This window comes from Prorops nasuta, unplaced genomic scaffold (genome assembly GCF_024137725.1).
Source record: "Prorops nasuta isolate Cenicafe-Biocafe unplaced genomic scaffold, Cenicafe_Pnas_1.2 PNAS00096, whole genome shotgun sequence".
In the NCBI taxonomy this organism is placed as follows: domain Eukaryota; kingdom Metazoa; phylum Arthropoda; class Insecta; order Hymenoptera; family Bethylidae; genus Prorops; species Prorops nasuta.
In genome coordinates this window covers 92,709-108,179 of record NW_027116893.1, presented here as the reverse complement: position 1 = coordinate 108,179, position 15,471 = coordinate 92,709, and the positions used below count along the sequence as shown (strand labels likewise).

General features: G+C 41.2%; 1 protein-coding gene across 1 annotated transcript in view; it reads left to right on the top strand.

Annotated features, from left to right (window-relative positions):
• The window catches only part of LOC136784904 (uncharacterized), a 118,895-nt gene that overhangs the window by 58,074 nt on the left and 45,350 nt on the right, over nt 1-15,471 (top strand). The window contains exon 4 of the mRNA XM_066745844.1: nt 5,874-5,897. Within this exon, the coding sequence (XP_066601941.1) occupies nt 5,874-5,897 (24 nt within the window). The remainder of the gene's footprint in view (nt 1-5,873; nt 5,898-15,471) is intronic.

The window sequence follows — 15,471 nt, the reverse complement described above, 5'->3', positions numbered from 1 at the left end:
CACGAAATGATATTCAATTTACGTCAGTTTTTCACCCCCACGTATCCACTTGCTCTACTTCTATCCGCCTCGCTCTGCTTCTCCCTCCTTTCTCCGTAACCTTCCCTCCCCCCTTTCTTCCTTACCAGCACACCAACTCGTAACACCTTGCGGAATATTTTTCACGAAAAGCCCCCGAACATTTTTATTAGTCGAAGTGTGTCGGTATTCATGGAAATGGAATTTTCCATTTAGCCAGAAATTATTATCTTATTTCTCCTACCCCTTACATCGCTGCCTGATGAATTTTAAGCAGATTGCACAATTATTTCCCTCTCGTTCGTAGGTTGATTTTTCCACACGCGCATATTTATCCTATAGTTGTACGAAATAAATGTACAAATACGAGGATGAGGGAAGATTATGAAATTTTCGGGATCAATTTTCAGCCCCTGCGCGTCAGGGAAATTTTTCTCGCAGAGGCGCCGCATCGATTTCGGCTCATCGCGCGAAATAGTTTGCGTCTCATCCAAGGGCGCCCGCTCTCGATGCTCTCGCGAAAAGATAGAAGATAGGATCTGCCCCGCGTGTGGAAAAATGAAGAAAAGTCGCATTTACTTACTTTTGCGCCGTGCACGATTTTCTCGCGAGAGAGCTTGAAAAAGAGGGCTGGGTTGGGTGAGAAAGACAGCGAGGTGTAGATGTGGAGGGGGGAGGGATTGAAGTGAGAAATATTGGTAGGAACGGGAAAGTGGAAGGATCGAAACCAGATTACGCAAGCAGCTAAGCTCACGCCAGGATTCTCCTCATCAGAATGATGCGATAGGCTTTCCCAAAAAGGAAAATTCTTGCAAAATCTCCCCACGACGATATTTCGTCTTTCGCTCGCTCCATTCTGATCTCAAATGAGAAACCGACGATATCGCGAAAACAATTTATTTGCTATTTCGTCACTCGTCTGACATTACATATACTTGTTCTACTTGTACTATTTATATAAAGATAATTGCAAGTTTTGAGCTTTCTCCATTCCTCTAATGAATTATAAGCAGACACCGAAACTGCATTTGTTTACAATGAGAATTGAAAAATGTTGATTTTTTTCCTAAATTAGTGCAGGTAATTGAAAAAAATTAAGCAATAACGAGCCTGCCATGGTTTAATTAGGTAAAGTCCTTGCTGGCTTACTTGTAAGTGTCTCATTAGGGTGGATGTCGCGTCTTGTAATTGAAATTTGCATCGCAACTAATTACTCCAGGAAGAGTAATGATTGTGGTATAAGAAAGATAATAATTATATGTGTCTCGTTTTCAAAAAGCCCCTCGTACACCATAATCGATTCTCGAATATTTTCCTACACGATCGATTCGGTTGGAAGCGAAACAGAGATTCAGTAGAGTAATTTAAAACAGAGTAAACGAAGAAGTCAGACGACTTTTGATCGCAATTTGTCAAACGCTTCATCCGTGCAAAGCTCTTCCTCTCGTTATCGATTCTCGGTCGGTCTTTAAGCCCGTTTTGATGCCCCGTAAAATTGCCTATCTGGACCGACAAAATTCGTCCTGCCTAGGTCGAGCGTCAACCTCCTTTAATAACGTGTCTCTGGAAACCTTGTATAAGCATTACAATTTTTTTCTTCGCAGTTTATAAAAGAAAAAATTGCGTAATAAATAACAAACTTTAATGCACCCACTATACAGCTTGAAAATCTGCAATAATCTCACCCTGTGAATACATTACACGTTAAACATTTCATCCATGCGCACAATTTTTATATCAAAGAAACTATACCTATATACACATAACCAACGTTGCATCATTCTCTGTTCGATCAATCCATTAGTTTTCGTGGAGCAAAGTGAATTGTGTGGATCAGGGCTGCGTCAATAACATAACTTACCACATTTATTACCACTAACAAACACCACGTCATCATAACCACGACGCAAACTGGCCCTTCGGAAGATTTACCGAGTCTGCTAATAGGTTTCCCCGTGCATCCTGTGCGTAGCATTCGTGATTCGAGACAAGAATGGTCCAGTGGGAAGTGGAGAATGCTAGGGCCGTAATGCGTTTTGCCATTTTGCCATTTTCCCCGACAAATCGTCAGGGCCTTCCGGTTTCCTCTCGCCGAAATTCATCAACGAACGGTTCTTCGTTCCGCCGGTCTTTATTCGAAACACGCGGGCCTACTCGAAGGATTATCGCTGTTCAAACAGAGCCTGAGGACTCTCACGGAGCTGCCACCAATTCCTAAACAGTTTCCCCTGGACCTTTCTACCTCGCTCGGGAAAGCTATAGCCTTGCAGTGAGCACCCCAAGGCCAATAAAATACCTCGCTCTGGCCCTTCTCGACTTATATTGCCCTTTATCCATCGAACTGCCCATCTTGGAATTCTCTGCAGGGGAAAAGACCGGAGAGCTCTGGGCACAGAGTCAAACAGTGAAATAAATAGTGATATAGATAAATAAATAGAGAGACGCTCTCTCTCTCTCTCTCTCTCTCTCTCCGCATCCACAGTGGAAATACCAGCTGAAAATGGATGGATTAACGAGCCTGTACAAGTTCGATTCGAAATACTTTTAACCGGATGCTCCCCCCTCTTTTTCTAAATTGCTGAATATTTTAGGAAGTATTTGCGAGATCGTTGAGTAAAACTAGGTTGAATCAATGGGGTGGGGGGTTGAAAAATTTCTAATCTCTTCCTCGAATTAACGAGCTCCACTCTTCCGGGCCTACCAGAATCGATGAAATTCCACGTCATCATTTTTTCCCTCATCTCGCGTCAAGTTTAAATAATTAAAGAGTGCTCCTAGATTTTCTCTACGTATAGAACACTATTGACATTGAATTATAAACTTGTGAGTTATCTCTCGCTCTTGTAATATTATTTCCTGGTATTACGTATAAGCTATAGCGATCGCTATTCCAAGGTATACAACGTGCAGTATATATCGACGGTTTCCTTTAGGGCGGATACAGTGCCTTAAATATTCCAGCGTAGCCGCGAGCTACGGTGCTTTTTATGCGACGTGACAGATCTTTAATAAATATCGTCTCGCGCGTAAAACGCAATGAAGTAAAGATGCAAGGAGGTTGAAAAATGAAAGGAAAGGGGAGGGTGATGATGAGGCGAAGGGAGGGGTGGTCTAAGAATGAGAAAAGCGAGGCGGAAAAGGAAAGTACGCTCAGAGGGATGAGATAAATTGAAAGAGCTCTCGAAGTTGTCAACCATTCTTCCAACAACTCTTTCTCCCTCTGTCTGTGTGTAGCCCCCTCCCCCCTCCCTTCTCACCCACATTTCAACCACCGTCTAACACATAGTTATCTACAGTTATGTATTTCACTCTATAGAATGGCTGATGCACCCTCGTACAACGTAGGTACGTACGATTCTCTCTCTGTGGCTTACCTTACCTTACCTTACCTTACCTTACCTACTGCTTATCTCATTCTCTCCTCTCTCCTTTTCCCTTTTTTGGCATCTCGCTTACTCATTTATTTATTTATTTATTCAGAACGCTTCGAACTGTTCGTCACTTCATGAATACAATATTAGAAGCTTCCGTCGTTCTATGTTTCCGAAGATCTCACGCGATTCCCCCTTCCCTTCCCGAGACAAACTCCTCCTCCATATTGCTTTTGCAGCTACTCGCTTGCTCCTGTTAAATCCAATTGTTTTGGAATTGAAGGATTGGATACCAACGCGCGTTAACCAGTTTTCTAATAAAATAAACTATATATTTATATATACACCAGTACAGACATATCCAGTGCAATCGATATGGCTACTTGAACATTTTTCTCATAAAATTACGACAATTTCCAACTGATTTATCCTCTCAGTCCAAACAATGGTTTGCGATTAATCAACGCTTATCGATAATTGTTAAACAACAAGCACCACGAGAAGCAATTTCTGCAGGGTTCTCTATTTTTAGTTACGTACGTTCCACTATGAAACGTATTTGCATTACTCGCGAAATTATTCCTGTCCAGTTCCAGGGAAATACACATATGATTCTGGATTTGACAATCTTCGTTAACATTCGAGCACTATCAAATTGATAAAGCATATTGAATCGCAAATGTGACTCGTTGCGCTGGCCATTATTTTACAGGCTAATGACATTTTACAGTCGAAGTATGCCAATTACCTACAAATGTTATGAAATCATCAGCTCGTTCTAATCATCCGTTTTAATAGCCATATATGTCCAGTTATCTAATATCTAGTCGGTCAAACAAAACCGATAAAATCGTTCACTCGGACGAGTAGATGAACATTACTGCAAAGATGGGAGAAAATATTTAAAGTAGCTAGCTTTCATTATTTACAAACCGTGCACCACCAGTGCGAAGTTAGCACCCCAAATTTTAAGAATGGAAAAAAACCAAACAGTTCTAGTAGAACCCGGAAAAGTTCTACAGTTCCTTGCTATTTTTCAAAAAAGTTCAGTAGATTGTTCTCGAAAAACTATAAAACGATGATGTGCGGTGCCAAATTCACATTCTCTAATATTCAAACGCTTATATCCTTTAAATTAAAAGTCCTATCGATGAAAACTAATAGACATAGGTACTTATACAACTCTTTGGGATGCCAATAGAATTCTAGTTGAAAATAAAAAATTAAACAACAAATTTTTTGTTTAAATTTTATAATAAAATTTGGGGTGCTAACTTCACACTGGTCCGCGCACCACATCGTTGTTAAAGTCTATTGCACGATGCTCCATTTCTGGACGATCTATCAGTGATCCAGAACTGTCAATTCGGAGATTCGTCGCTCTTGTCATTTGTCTCTTTCACTTACCGTACGACACGTAACTATCTTTCTCTTTCACAGCGAGATAATTCGAAAATTTGATTTTCCCACGCGACTGACTGCCAGGCCTGCCTCTTCGCAGACAGCATCGTCAAATTGCAAAGTTTTCTCACGGGAGAGAAGACGGGATTTCGTTATGGATTCCGCGAAAGCCGCGAGACTTTCCGATCTACCCCCATCCCATCCCCCTTCTTCACAGTCGACCTTCTTCCACTCCTTTCTCCCTCCCTCTGGCTTTTCATCTCCTCCTGCAAATTCGCACGGTCCCCCCTCCCCTCTCCAATACCTTCTTTTTCATCCATCTCTTTCTTGCTCCCAGGATAATTGTCCCTTTTCGCTTCACCCTCTACCTGCACCCTCCCTCTTTCTCTCTTTAGCACCTGCTTTCATCCCTCACTCTCACTCATCCGTAAATTCGCACGGTATTCCTCTCCTCTCGACATAAATACTCATACCAAATGCTCGTCCTTCAGCCAACGGAAAATACTCCTTTCTTCTTATTCTTCCCCCTGCTTCTTCTGCTTCTTCTTCATCATCTTCTTCTTCTTCGCCCCCCTCCCTTTTTTATTCTCGCATAAAATATGATTCTGTCTCCTCGCGAGAGCTTCCACATTTATCTGGATGAAAAGAGGTTAACTCCTGCAGCTAGTCAGACCTTGGTAGATCTTTATTTGATCAGGTTTAAGGCAAGGAGTAAAATACAAAAGTTGAACAATGAATAAACGTACACAGCACTTTATTTGTACGCAATTGCATCGAGATGTTGAGAGGAACCGACAAAAATTTAATAACCAATATCATTAAATCTGGATAATTTTAATATTGTTAAATTAATTACTGAATAAAGAAACAACACAGTCTTACAGTTATGTGTACTAATTAACATTTCATATTCAGAGAAGAGGAAACACGAAAAAAGCTTTACGTATAAACTACTGTGAAAGCTGCGGATCTCAAGATGGCATAGAAAAATGATTTTTCGTATATAAATGTATGTTTCAAGTTCGTCGTACAGGACTTTTGCGTAAGGTGCTTTTTTTCTCGGTCCGAAGTACAATTCAGCAGACTTTCGAATGACTTTACCATGGAGTAGTCTCTTTGCTGGTACAGAAGGCGTGGAAATACAAAGCTCTCTCTCTCTCTCTCTCTCTCTCTAACACACTCTTACACACGCTCTCTCTTCCTATTTCTTTTTTTCTCTTGGTACTCACGCTATCCTCGCGCCCCCAACTTTTCATGCCGAGGCTGCACCAGCATCCCGCGCGCGTTTTCCCTCTTATTCCTTTCTTATTCCTTTCTTTTTCTCTTCCCTCTCGTTATCCGACAACTCGCCTCGCGACTCTATGAATTGTGCAGTGTCTTCTCGTGTGGGGGATTTCTACGGATTTTATGGTGATTCCCTCCCCGTACCTACAGTGGCGGCACTCGCAGGTGATTTTGGAAATGAATAACCCATGACCTCTCTTGTTGTATCGCACGCTGGATCCCAATACTTCGGCCTAGGCGGATATCCGGTTTCTTTGTTTAGATTACAGGGTCAAGAGTCTTTATAAATTAAACATGAGTCGTACAGAATTTTTAGATACCTATGATTGCACCAATAGATCCATTCTTTTCATTATCTCCGTAGCCTGATTCACTCTTCTCTTTTTTTATCGATATACTTATATACATTTTTGACCAAACGATTGGCCGAATCCTTGTGTACGATTGCCTTCCAATGATTTTAAGCCATCGAAGATAGAATTACACTTTGTGGAAAAATTACATTTACCTTTCGCGCGCGCGAGCGCGCGTGTCTTTGATCATTTATTTTAGTAGCGGCTTACTTATAAGCGCTTTATGAAACTTGAGCACTTTAATAAAATAAGAGAGTGAACGAACGTTGGGAATTGAAAGGGGTAAAAAATGGATTTCATAATTGTTTCGCGGCGAGAGTTGGCAGAGCATCGTATAAATTAAGAATAAAGCCTTGAAACACCGTTCGTTGATTCGCGGACTCTTTGGGAAGTGTAAGCGATTAATTATTAATGAGAAGAAGCATCATCCTGCGGCGTACAGCCTCGAAAAACACGAACATGACTGACTGGAATATAGTCGACTTCCCCAGGATCTCGCGGAGGGTACACTAGCTTATATTTCTTGTGTTTTCACGTTTCGAGCAAATTGGTCCTGAGTTTCGGAAATTTGTCTCTCCTGCTTTTAATGGACAGGAAGAATGATAACGGTTGAGGAACGTGAGAAAATGTATAGGAGAGGCAGCATCTCCGAGGGGGGGAGATTAATCGAATATAGATGATGGGATATAGAGGTAAATCGAAGAAGTATCACCATTTGTTGGGAATAAACGAAAGGGCATAGCAGATTGTTTCTTTGTTCAGCACAGCGGGACTATTGTGTAAAAAAAACGAAAGAAAGTGCAGGGAGGGGAGTGTGGGCAAAATGGAATTGGAGAGACACAAGCAAGGGTGCCGATATTTGGCCCCTGGGAGCACTGGCCATTTTACGCGCCATTTCAATCCGTGACGTCGTCATCGTTCTTCACCCCTCTGCACCACCCTCGCCCCTTTCACCCCTGCACCTTCACCCTCATTCATCCTAAGCACGTATCGACTCGGAATATATGCTCGCCAAGTTTTTCCATTTTTATTTGTCTATTTTCTTCCTTCTCTGGATTGCCGGGGAAAGGGGGGGGGGGAGGGGGTATTTCTCTCTCCACCATCGATGGCAACCACCACTGTGCACGGCCATTCATTCGCTTTCCACGGAAATTAGCGCGTCCATCTTTTTTTCCTTCTTCGATCGGAAATAACTTTTCTTCTTCTTCGTCGTCGTCGTAACGTGTCCAATGATCGGTTTTGCGCGATTATCAGGCAGAAAGCTCCACGACGAAGGAAATTTTTCAGTTTTTACAGCCGCATTGCTCCAATAATAATGGACCACTCGCAGGAATATCGATTGGGGCTGGGAAATGCCTCTCGACGAATCTATCCTGGAAAGTATAGGGGTTGGACAAAATAGAAAGTCGTTTCATGATTCGACCCAATTGGACAGTGTAAGATAAACAAATCTGGAACATTGCTATTTTTTATTCTCCTCAATGAATTAAGTAATTTTTTATGTTATTTAATTGTGACATCTCGTAAGCTTTTTTTCTTTATTGCTTTGAATGAAAAAAAACACAAGGTTTGTTTACGTGATAAATTTCATCGTAATAACAAGTGATGAAGTGATAGAGTTCATCATGCGAAGCTTTGGAACACAGCGAATTATGTTTCACCAAGAAATCTGATTAAAAGTTATATCCACGCTTCAATAAACAAACTTACGTTTTAATATAAACTTGTAAAAAGCTTCTTAGCAAAGTCTATCAGCTGTATTCGTCGAAGTTTGCGCAAGATTTGCATAAGCATCGATTTCAACGTGTCTACGTAGCACTTTAAACAAAAGCTACTCCCTTAATTCGAAAAATCACAGAAATTAGCTTGATTATCCCAATGACACTGCAGAACCAGTTCGAGTGGAAAATTCATCATGACTTTAGTGTCTCTTCAGTTTAGAAAAATAAACTGAAGAGAATAACGATAATAAAGACCAGCAAAATTAATACTAACGCGCAACACGAGATTACAATAGAAGTCGGTATAAAAAAGTAAAAAATTGTAGAAACCTAGGAATCATTATCATTGACCATTTCCCCTTGGAACTTTCTACACCGTTGCTTCAGCTACTCCTGTTACTTTATAAAATGTTGATTAAGCGGTACAGAGTAGCGAGGCTCGAATAAAATACTGACAAATTGTTAGCTTGTAAATTGAGTGGAGGTAAAACCGACCTCCATCGTTTCCAATCGTAGCAGCGTTAAAATGCAAGCGAGCGTTGCAGACTCGATGGAAGTTTAACAGAGCGGCAATATGTCAAAGTGAAACGTTAAAAAGTTGCTCGTTAAAGAATCGCTAACTGTATGCTGAGTAGAAGGTTGAAAAAAAAATTGCCAGTCGTTCATCTTTGGTTGGGTTTGCGAAGGAGGAGAAAGCAGCGAGGAGGGGAAGGGGAAGGGGAGGGGTGGAAAAAAAAGCTGCGAGAGAAGCTCAGCTTGCAAGCGCAGCAATATCCAACTTTCGTCCTCGTAAAACTTTTCGCGGCTGACGGCTGACAGCTGTCAATGACGCGCGAGCTTGCAGTGAGTAGCAGGGGGGGGGGGGGGGGGGAGGGAGGATGATGGGGGGGACAGCACCGTGGTTTTCCATCTGACACCCCTTACAACCCACCCCTTCCACACCCACACACAGTTACCAGCGGTTTGTCAAAGTGTCAGGGATCCCGGGTGGCATTCTTTCGGGACAAAACTGACAATAATTCCGCTGATGCGACGAAGACTCGACGCGGTACGCACAGGCTGGCTTGCGGAATTGAAAGCGAAAGGAAACGGAAATGAGATTTGCGCCACGTAGAATCTTCGGCAGGGATTGAAAGCCGAGCTTGCGCGCCCACCCGCCCTTTCCAGCAAATTACACCGCTTCTGCTGCTTGTCTAAAGCCTCGTGGTACACAGCATTCGAGATCGATCGATCTATCCTCGAGTATAACAAGGATTCTATCATTTTACAATATTATATATATATATATATATATATGCGCGCGCGCGGTACGCTTTATTTTCTTCTCGATGTGCGGCGGAAATAAGAAATCGATATTGCATGATAAATAAAAAGTTGCGAAGGGATTGGATGGCGGGCGAATAAACGAGAAAAAGTGATGAAATTCGCGCGGATAATGTGGAATAATATATAGAGGCGGAATAACGGAAATGGCGGAAAGGTAATGTAATTGTGGCAATGCAGATCGTGGAAGGAATCGATCAAAGCCGAGGACGTATCGGTTAATCGGATTAATCAATCAATCACACCAATTCTCGTTTCGCGACACGTGGATAATGCGAGGGAAACCATCAACGCCCCCCGACCAGTATCAACTCGCACCGTCACAATTTTTCGATACTCGATAATCAAATCCTGCAGCAGAGTACGACTATCGAGCATTTTTTCATTTTCATGTAATTTTACGCTTTTCGAGTTCACTACCGCTCATTTTTTTAGCGTTCGTCGAGGAAACCTGTGCATGCGTGGGAAAAACAGGTTTTGAACAAAGAAATGGTATAAATATGAAGAAGCATCGCTCGTAGCTGTGAGACTCTGCTCCATGACAATTTTTTATATAATAAAATCCTTCGAGCATTTTTGAATTTTCTTGTAATTTTGCGGTTTTCAAATTCTATCGCACGATGTTTGTGGATGTACATCTCGTAAACTGGGAAAGACAGGCTTGAAAATAGAACAGACGAATATTCAGAAGTACTTGCAGTCATAAAAAAGCCGGCAATTAAAAGTGGAAGATAAAAACGGCAGTTATAAAGGGAGAGATGAAAAGAAGTAGTTTAAAAAAAAATAGGATCGTTTTTTAAATGTGTCTATACGTGGGAATTGTATGAAAGTTGGTCTTTGTAGAATCATTGACCCTTACTACTTAGTTATCGATTATTAGACGATTATTTCGTTCGAAAGGTAAAACGTTTTCTAATTGTTGCAGCTGCTTTCTTTCTCACTTGAAATGAGTCGAATCCTTTGTTCGTCGCAGAGCCAACTAGATTTTACAGGACTGATTGTCAAATGTATTCGTTAACCCCTTCAAAGCTCGGCAGGTCAAATAAAGCTGACTGGGACAACGAATATTTGTGGAGATTGTAAAGGTCGTTGCAGGAGGGAAGGTGGGGAGGGGGGGGGGGGGGGGTTGTTGGTGAAATGTTCGAGGTGGTATCAGCTACAATGTTTTTTGGTCTGCAGGGTGTTGTCCGAAAAGCTTGTTTTTTTTTTGCTGTCCCAGCACCGGAAATAAAAGTGGCGGCGAAACGGCCATTCTCCCAGGTTAATAGTTACTTAAACGGCCACCCATTGTGCTCTCTACGGGGAGCCTCGCGATATTGCCAGGGACCGGTAAATAGCGTCAAATAATTGCTAGTGACATTTTTCGGCCTCGCCAACCCCCAACATCCCCCGAAGATTTATCAGCGGTTATTCTTAAATCACCACCGGGGCACCCATACAACCAGCTTTATTATCATTGCGTAAACTCGTAACCTGAAAAGTAGAGGCAGGCTTTGTAAAGTTTACAGCTTTTTAAGTTGATTACGCTTGAATCCGGAAAAGCCACGGATCTGTGGGGTGAGGAGGTGCAGGGGCTGCACGCGTCGAGAGACGAGAGGGAAAAAAATCTTTGTCGACAAAGTGTACACGCTCCCACAGCCACCCCAAAGCTTCATACGAGTAATCGAATCTCTCGTGTGCAAGATGAAGCGAAAGGCTGGTCGTGATTAATCGTCGAAAAAGCGAAGAAAAATGGGGATGTGTTGTGTGCTGGGTGCAACGGGGAGCATTGCGTGCCATCATCTTAATCAAGAAATTTTCGGCTGGTCACGTGACCCATGTGTGCAAGCGAGTAGGAAAAAGGGGCATAGGTGCCATTTCGGGCTGAATTACAGCCGCGATGGGGTCGTTAGATAGACTCGACGAGGGGGGACCGAAGGTGTGGCTGGAACACGCCGATGATGAAGAATCCACCAAAAGCCCACGCTCGAACCGTGAGAATAATCGTCAACTAATTGCGAGATGACCTCCTCGACCGACCTCAATTATTAGGCCTCATTTCACCTTCTCCTCTTATTACTCTTTTTCACATTCCTTTTTTCCGCATAACTTATTACCAGCAGATTTTCATCCTCCACCCTCTATATTCACATATAATTGCTCTATTTTTTCTTCTTATTTAATGCTAATTAGTGTGGTAAATTTATGTACCAATAAAATTCTTATATTTTTGTGGTACACATATTTTAGGAATGTTCAAGTATGGCTTTTTAATTAATTTCTACATTACTTCAGTTTGTTACTTGTAAGAGCACATCTCGATTATCGAATAGATATTGTTTTGCATAATGCAATTCTCATGTTGGATAAAAAAGCAATAAGAATCTTGCAATCGTATTAGCGGAAAGATTTCGAATTTTCACTTGCTTTGCCAATGTAACTTACTTAAAAGGTTCTATAAACGTAATAACAGATTTAATAAATTTCCATTAGAGCACGCTATAATGATATTACTCTGAACAAACAATTAGTATTTGTGCACGTAAGAATTTTAATTTGTGAAATTAAATAATTCGGGACGCGAGCTTTTAACGTAATCATATAAAATCTAAATTTCTATATATATATATATATATATATATATTATAAGAGTAAATTAAAACAAACAAAATGTAATTCCTACTTCAATTTTAAACTCAGGCTATATAGCTGCATAACTTGGTTTAATTGTTAATTGAATATTGCATGACAGTACACGAGGTAGTTCCGAAATCACTTGTCCAACTCATAACAAACCTTTTCTACTGTCTGACTTTTTTAAATTTCTATCACAATTTTCTGGCCAACTGAAGCGAATAATTATTGTGCTGTTTTCTTTTGGGGGGTAAATTGAGATTCCATAATATTAACGAAGTTTTAACAAAAAAGAAGCGCGTAAATAAGTTTGTGATGAACGAGGCATACTTTATGGCTGGGAACTAGGTTACCAACTTTGGAATCGCATATCCAAGCAGTTTCTTGCAAAGTACATTAATGAGCCATAAGGCTTAATGTCTTAAATTACTCTGCATTATTTTGCATAATTTTGATACCATTCATTACAATAGCTAGGCAGACCTTATTATATTTTTCATAGGTGTATAGCCAACAATGAAACATTTTCCAGTTTTCTAATAATTTCATGAAAGTCATAGAGTACGGGATATTTATTTGCAATAATACGAGAGGGGGACCACATGTAATATTCGCGAAGCTTACAACCGTTCTGTATCACATGACTTTTGAACGATAAATAATACAAGAGATTGTATAAATATATAATAAATATGATAAATAATATTTCCCACAAACTCATCAGTTTTAAATGCATCGAGCAAAAAAGTATTAAAACAAAAACGAGGATCTGCAAAACATAAATGAAGAATGATCAGAGTGAGTATTTAACGGATAAATATCGTAGATTCTAGCGTGAAATAAAAAAGATAAGCGACTTGGTGGGCTGGAAGTGAATATTTCAGGATCCCGTGGGGTTCGCGTTCGGTACTGCTGATTCGAGGATTTAAACTCGCGAAAAGGGAACCGCTTTTCCCGTATAAGCTTCCCGATCGAATAGAGGTTGGCTTACGGCGTACTGGCCAGCACACACCACGAAGAACGGATAATACTGGACCGTTGGCAGATTTATGAATCCGCGGAAAGTGCGAGAGACTCCGAAAATCACCCCCTGAATTTATGATTTCCTCCGGTGATCGGTAATATTTTCTACCCTCTACCCGCCATAATGCTTGATTAAGCCGTCGAGAATTATTATCTTGCCAATGATAAACCACCTAGAAAAACATTGCAAAAGAAAAACAATTTCTTCAACATTTCTCTATATACTATATAGGTATAGCTGCTACTTTGTTACAATAACAACTGTGCCAAGAAAGTTATGACAATGAAAAAATAGTTCCCCCCATGCACCGATGCTAGATCAATACCATGGGAAAGTTAGTCGAGCGACTCGAGCAATAAGGCAAATTTATTTCAACTTTCATCGCGAGCCTTATTCCACTCGAGATGAAAAATATTTTTTCCATCATACCTGCACAGCGATTAAAGCAGCGGAAGCTTGCATTTCTCTAAATATTGACTCTTTCCTCGAGAATAAAAAGCTTTCAAGCTTTTCGCTGGGAATCAATATAAAAACCACCCTGTCATTACTGTAAGAAAAAACGGGCTGGCGTAACTCTTAAGAACTTTTAACCCACCCTCCTTTATTATGACTCCATACAGCTCGTAAAGACGTAATGGCAGAAAATTTTTTCATACAACCACCGAAAGCCTCGCAGCATTCCCTATCGCTATTCACCCCTTGTGCACCCTAATTCTGACCAGCTTGCACGAGACTCTTACCTCCGAGAGCCCTGTTCGCCGTGAAACAAACGAGGAATCCCTCGGATTTCGATTATGGACGATAACTCTTCTGTGTATATATATATATATATATATATATATATATATAAATATGTGTGCGTGTGTGTGTGTCTGTGGCTCAACCCTTATTCTTGCCTCGCACCCGCCACATCTTGTGCGTCGGTTTTCTCCTGTATTAGTGGGTGGTAGTTTCCGGAAATTCGCTCTCGGCCCAAGATTATCCGCTCCTGGAATTCCCGTCGCTCGTCTTTCTTGCAACCACCAATAACAACCAACACACCCCCTATCCTCTCTTGCGCATTTTCTCCACACCCCTCCATTTCTACCCACTTTGTCTTTAGTCCCTTGTGCCTCACGCGATTTCTTCCAAATTACATTGCAAATATTACAAGCTGCATCCCCCCCCCCCCCACCCCACTACTAATACTAGCAAAAGCAGGATTATTCATTCAATATCCTCCCTCGCGAGCTTTCGTAACGATGGTAATATAAAATTGAATTTTAAAAATCAAATGTGAAACGATTTAAAATACAGTGGTAGTACTAATGATATTGCCAGACAGATATGGGATTTGTCATAGAAATACGCTCTTGTATGAGCCGTAACTGGCTTTTCTACTTTGTTGAGGCTTCCCTGCTTGCTCGCAGCTTATTATATTTGCCCAGTCTTTTTTGTATCTAAAAGTCTCTTACGTCGTGTCCATCACGAACGCGTTGCTTCGCCTATTCCATTAATCTGTTATACAATAATGAATTCACCGTCGAAGGATATTTCAACTGGCGCGCGCGCAACTGCGGGTAATATTCCTGATTCGCACGCTAATAATCTATAGCAGAACTTTTCGCAGATGCAAATTGCAATAAATTTGCATAACTCATGGTGAACGATAGCCCATACCATCTGCGCTATCTCCGCACTGATAATACGTATTAATTACAGTAACGACAAGTGGTAGAGCACAACGGTAGTCCCGGCACTAAGTAATAGTAGCGGTAATAGTTTCCGGAAATTCGATCGCTCTCAGGATTATCCGTACTATATATATAGGAATTCTCATCTCTTCCCGCCATGGTAAAGGATTCTCGCGCCCGTTCACCGATAACTTTCAGCTAGAAAATCGCTGCCAAGTCTCTCCCAGCTTTTACATCCCCTACTATCACCGCACTTGACTTCCAACCCTTCCTCTTCCCCCCCCCCCCCTCCAATTCGCCACTTCTATCATTTCTCACGTATTTAATGCGCGATTCGTCTCGCGTTACTTAATTATGGATATCGCAGTCCGTAATACCACTCGAAGCCTCTCTCTCTCTCATCTATAACATAGCCAATCTTAAATTAATCCGAGAAAGGGAGAGGGAATATCGGATCTTTCTACTTTCATCCCCTGTGTAGCTCCATAACTCGCCTTTCCAACGTCTCATCATCCATCTCTCTATATAACTGCTCTCTTTTATATTGACTCTTTAAACCCGATTCTTAAGAGTTATTCTATCACAAATTATACCCAGCATTTGGATTTTCCCTGATTTATTCCGGTCCAATAACCATCGATAATATTCACGATCGCTTTAATAGCAATGCTTGTTCACTTTCAATTTAGT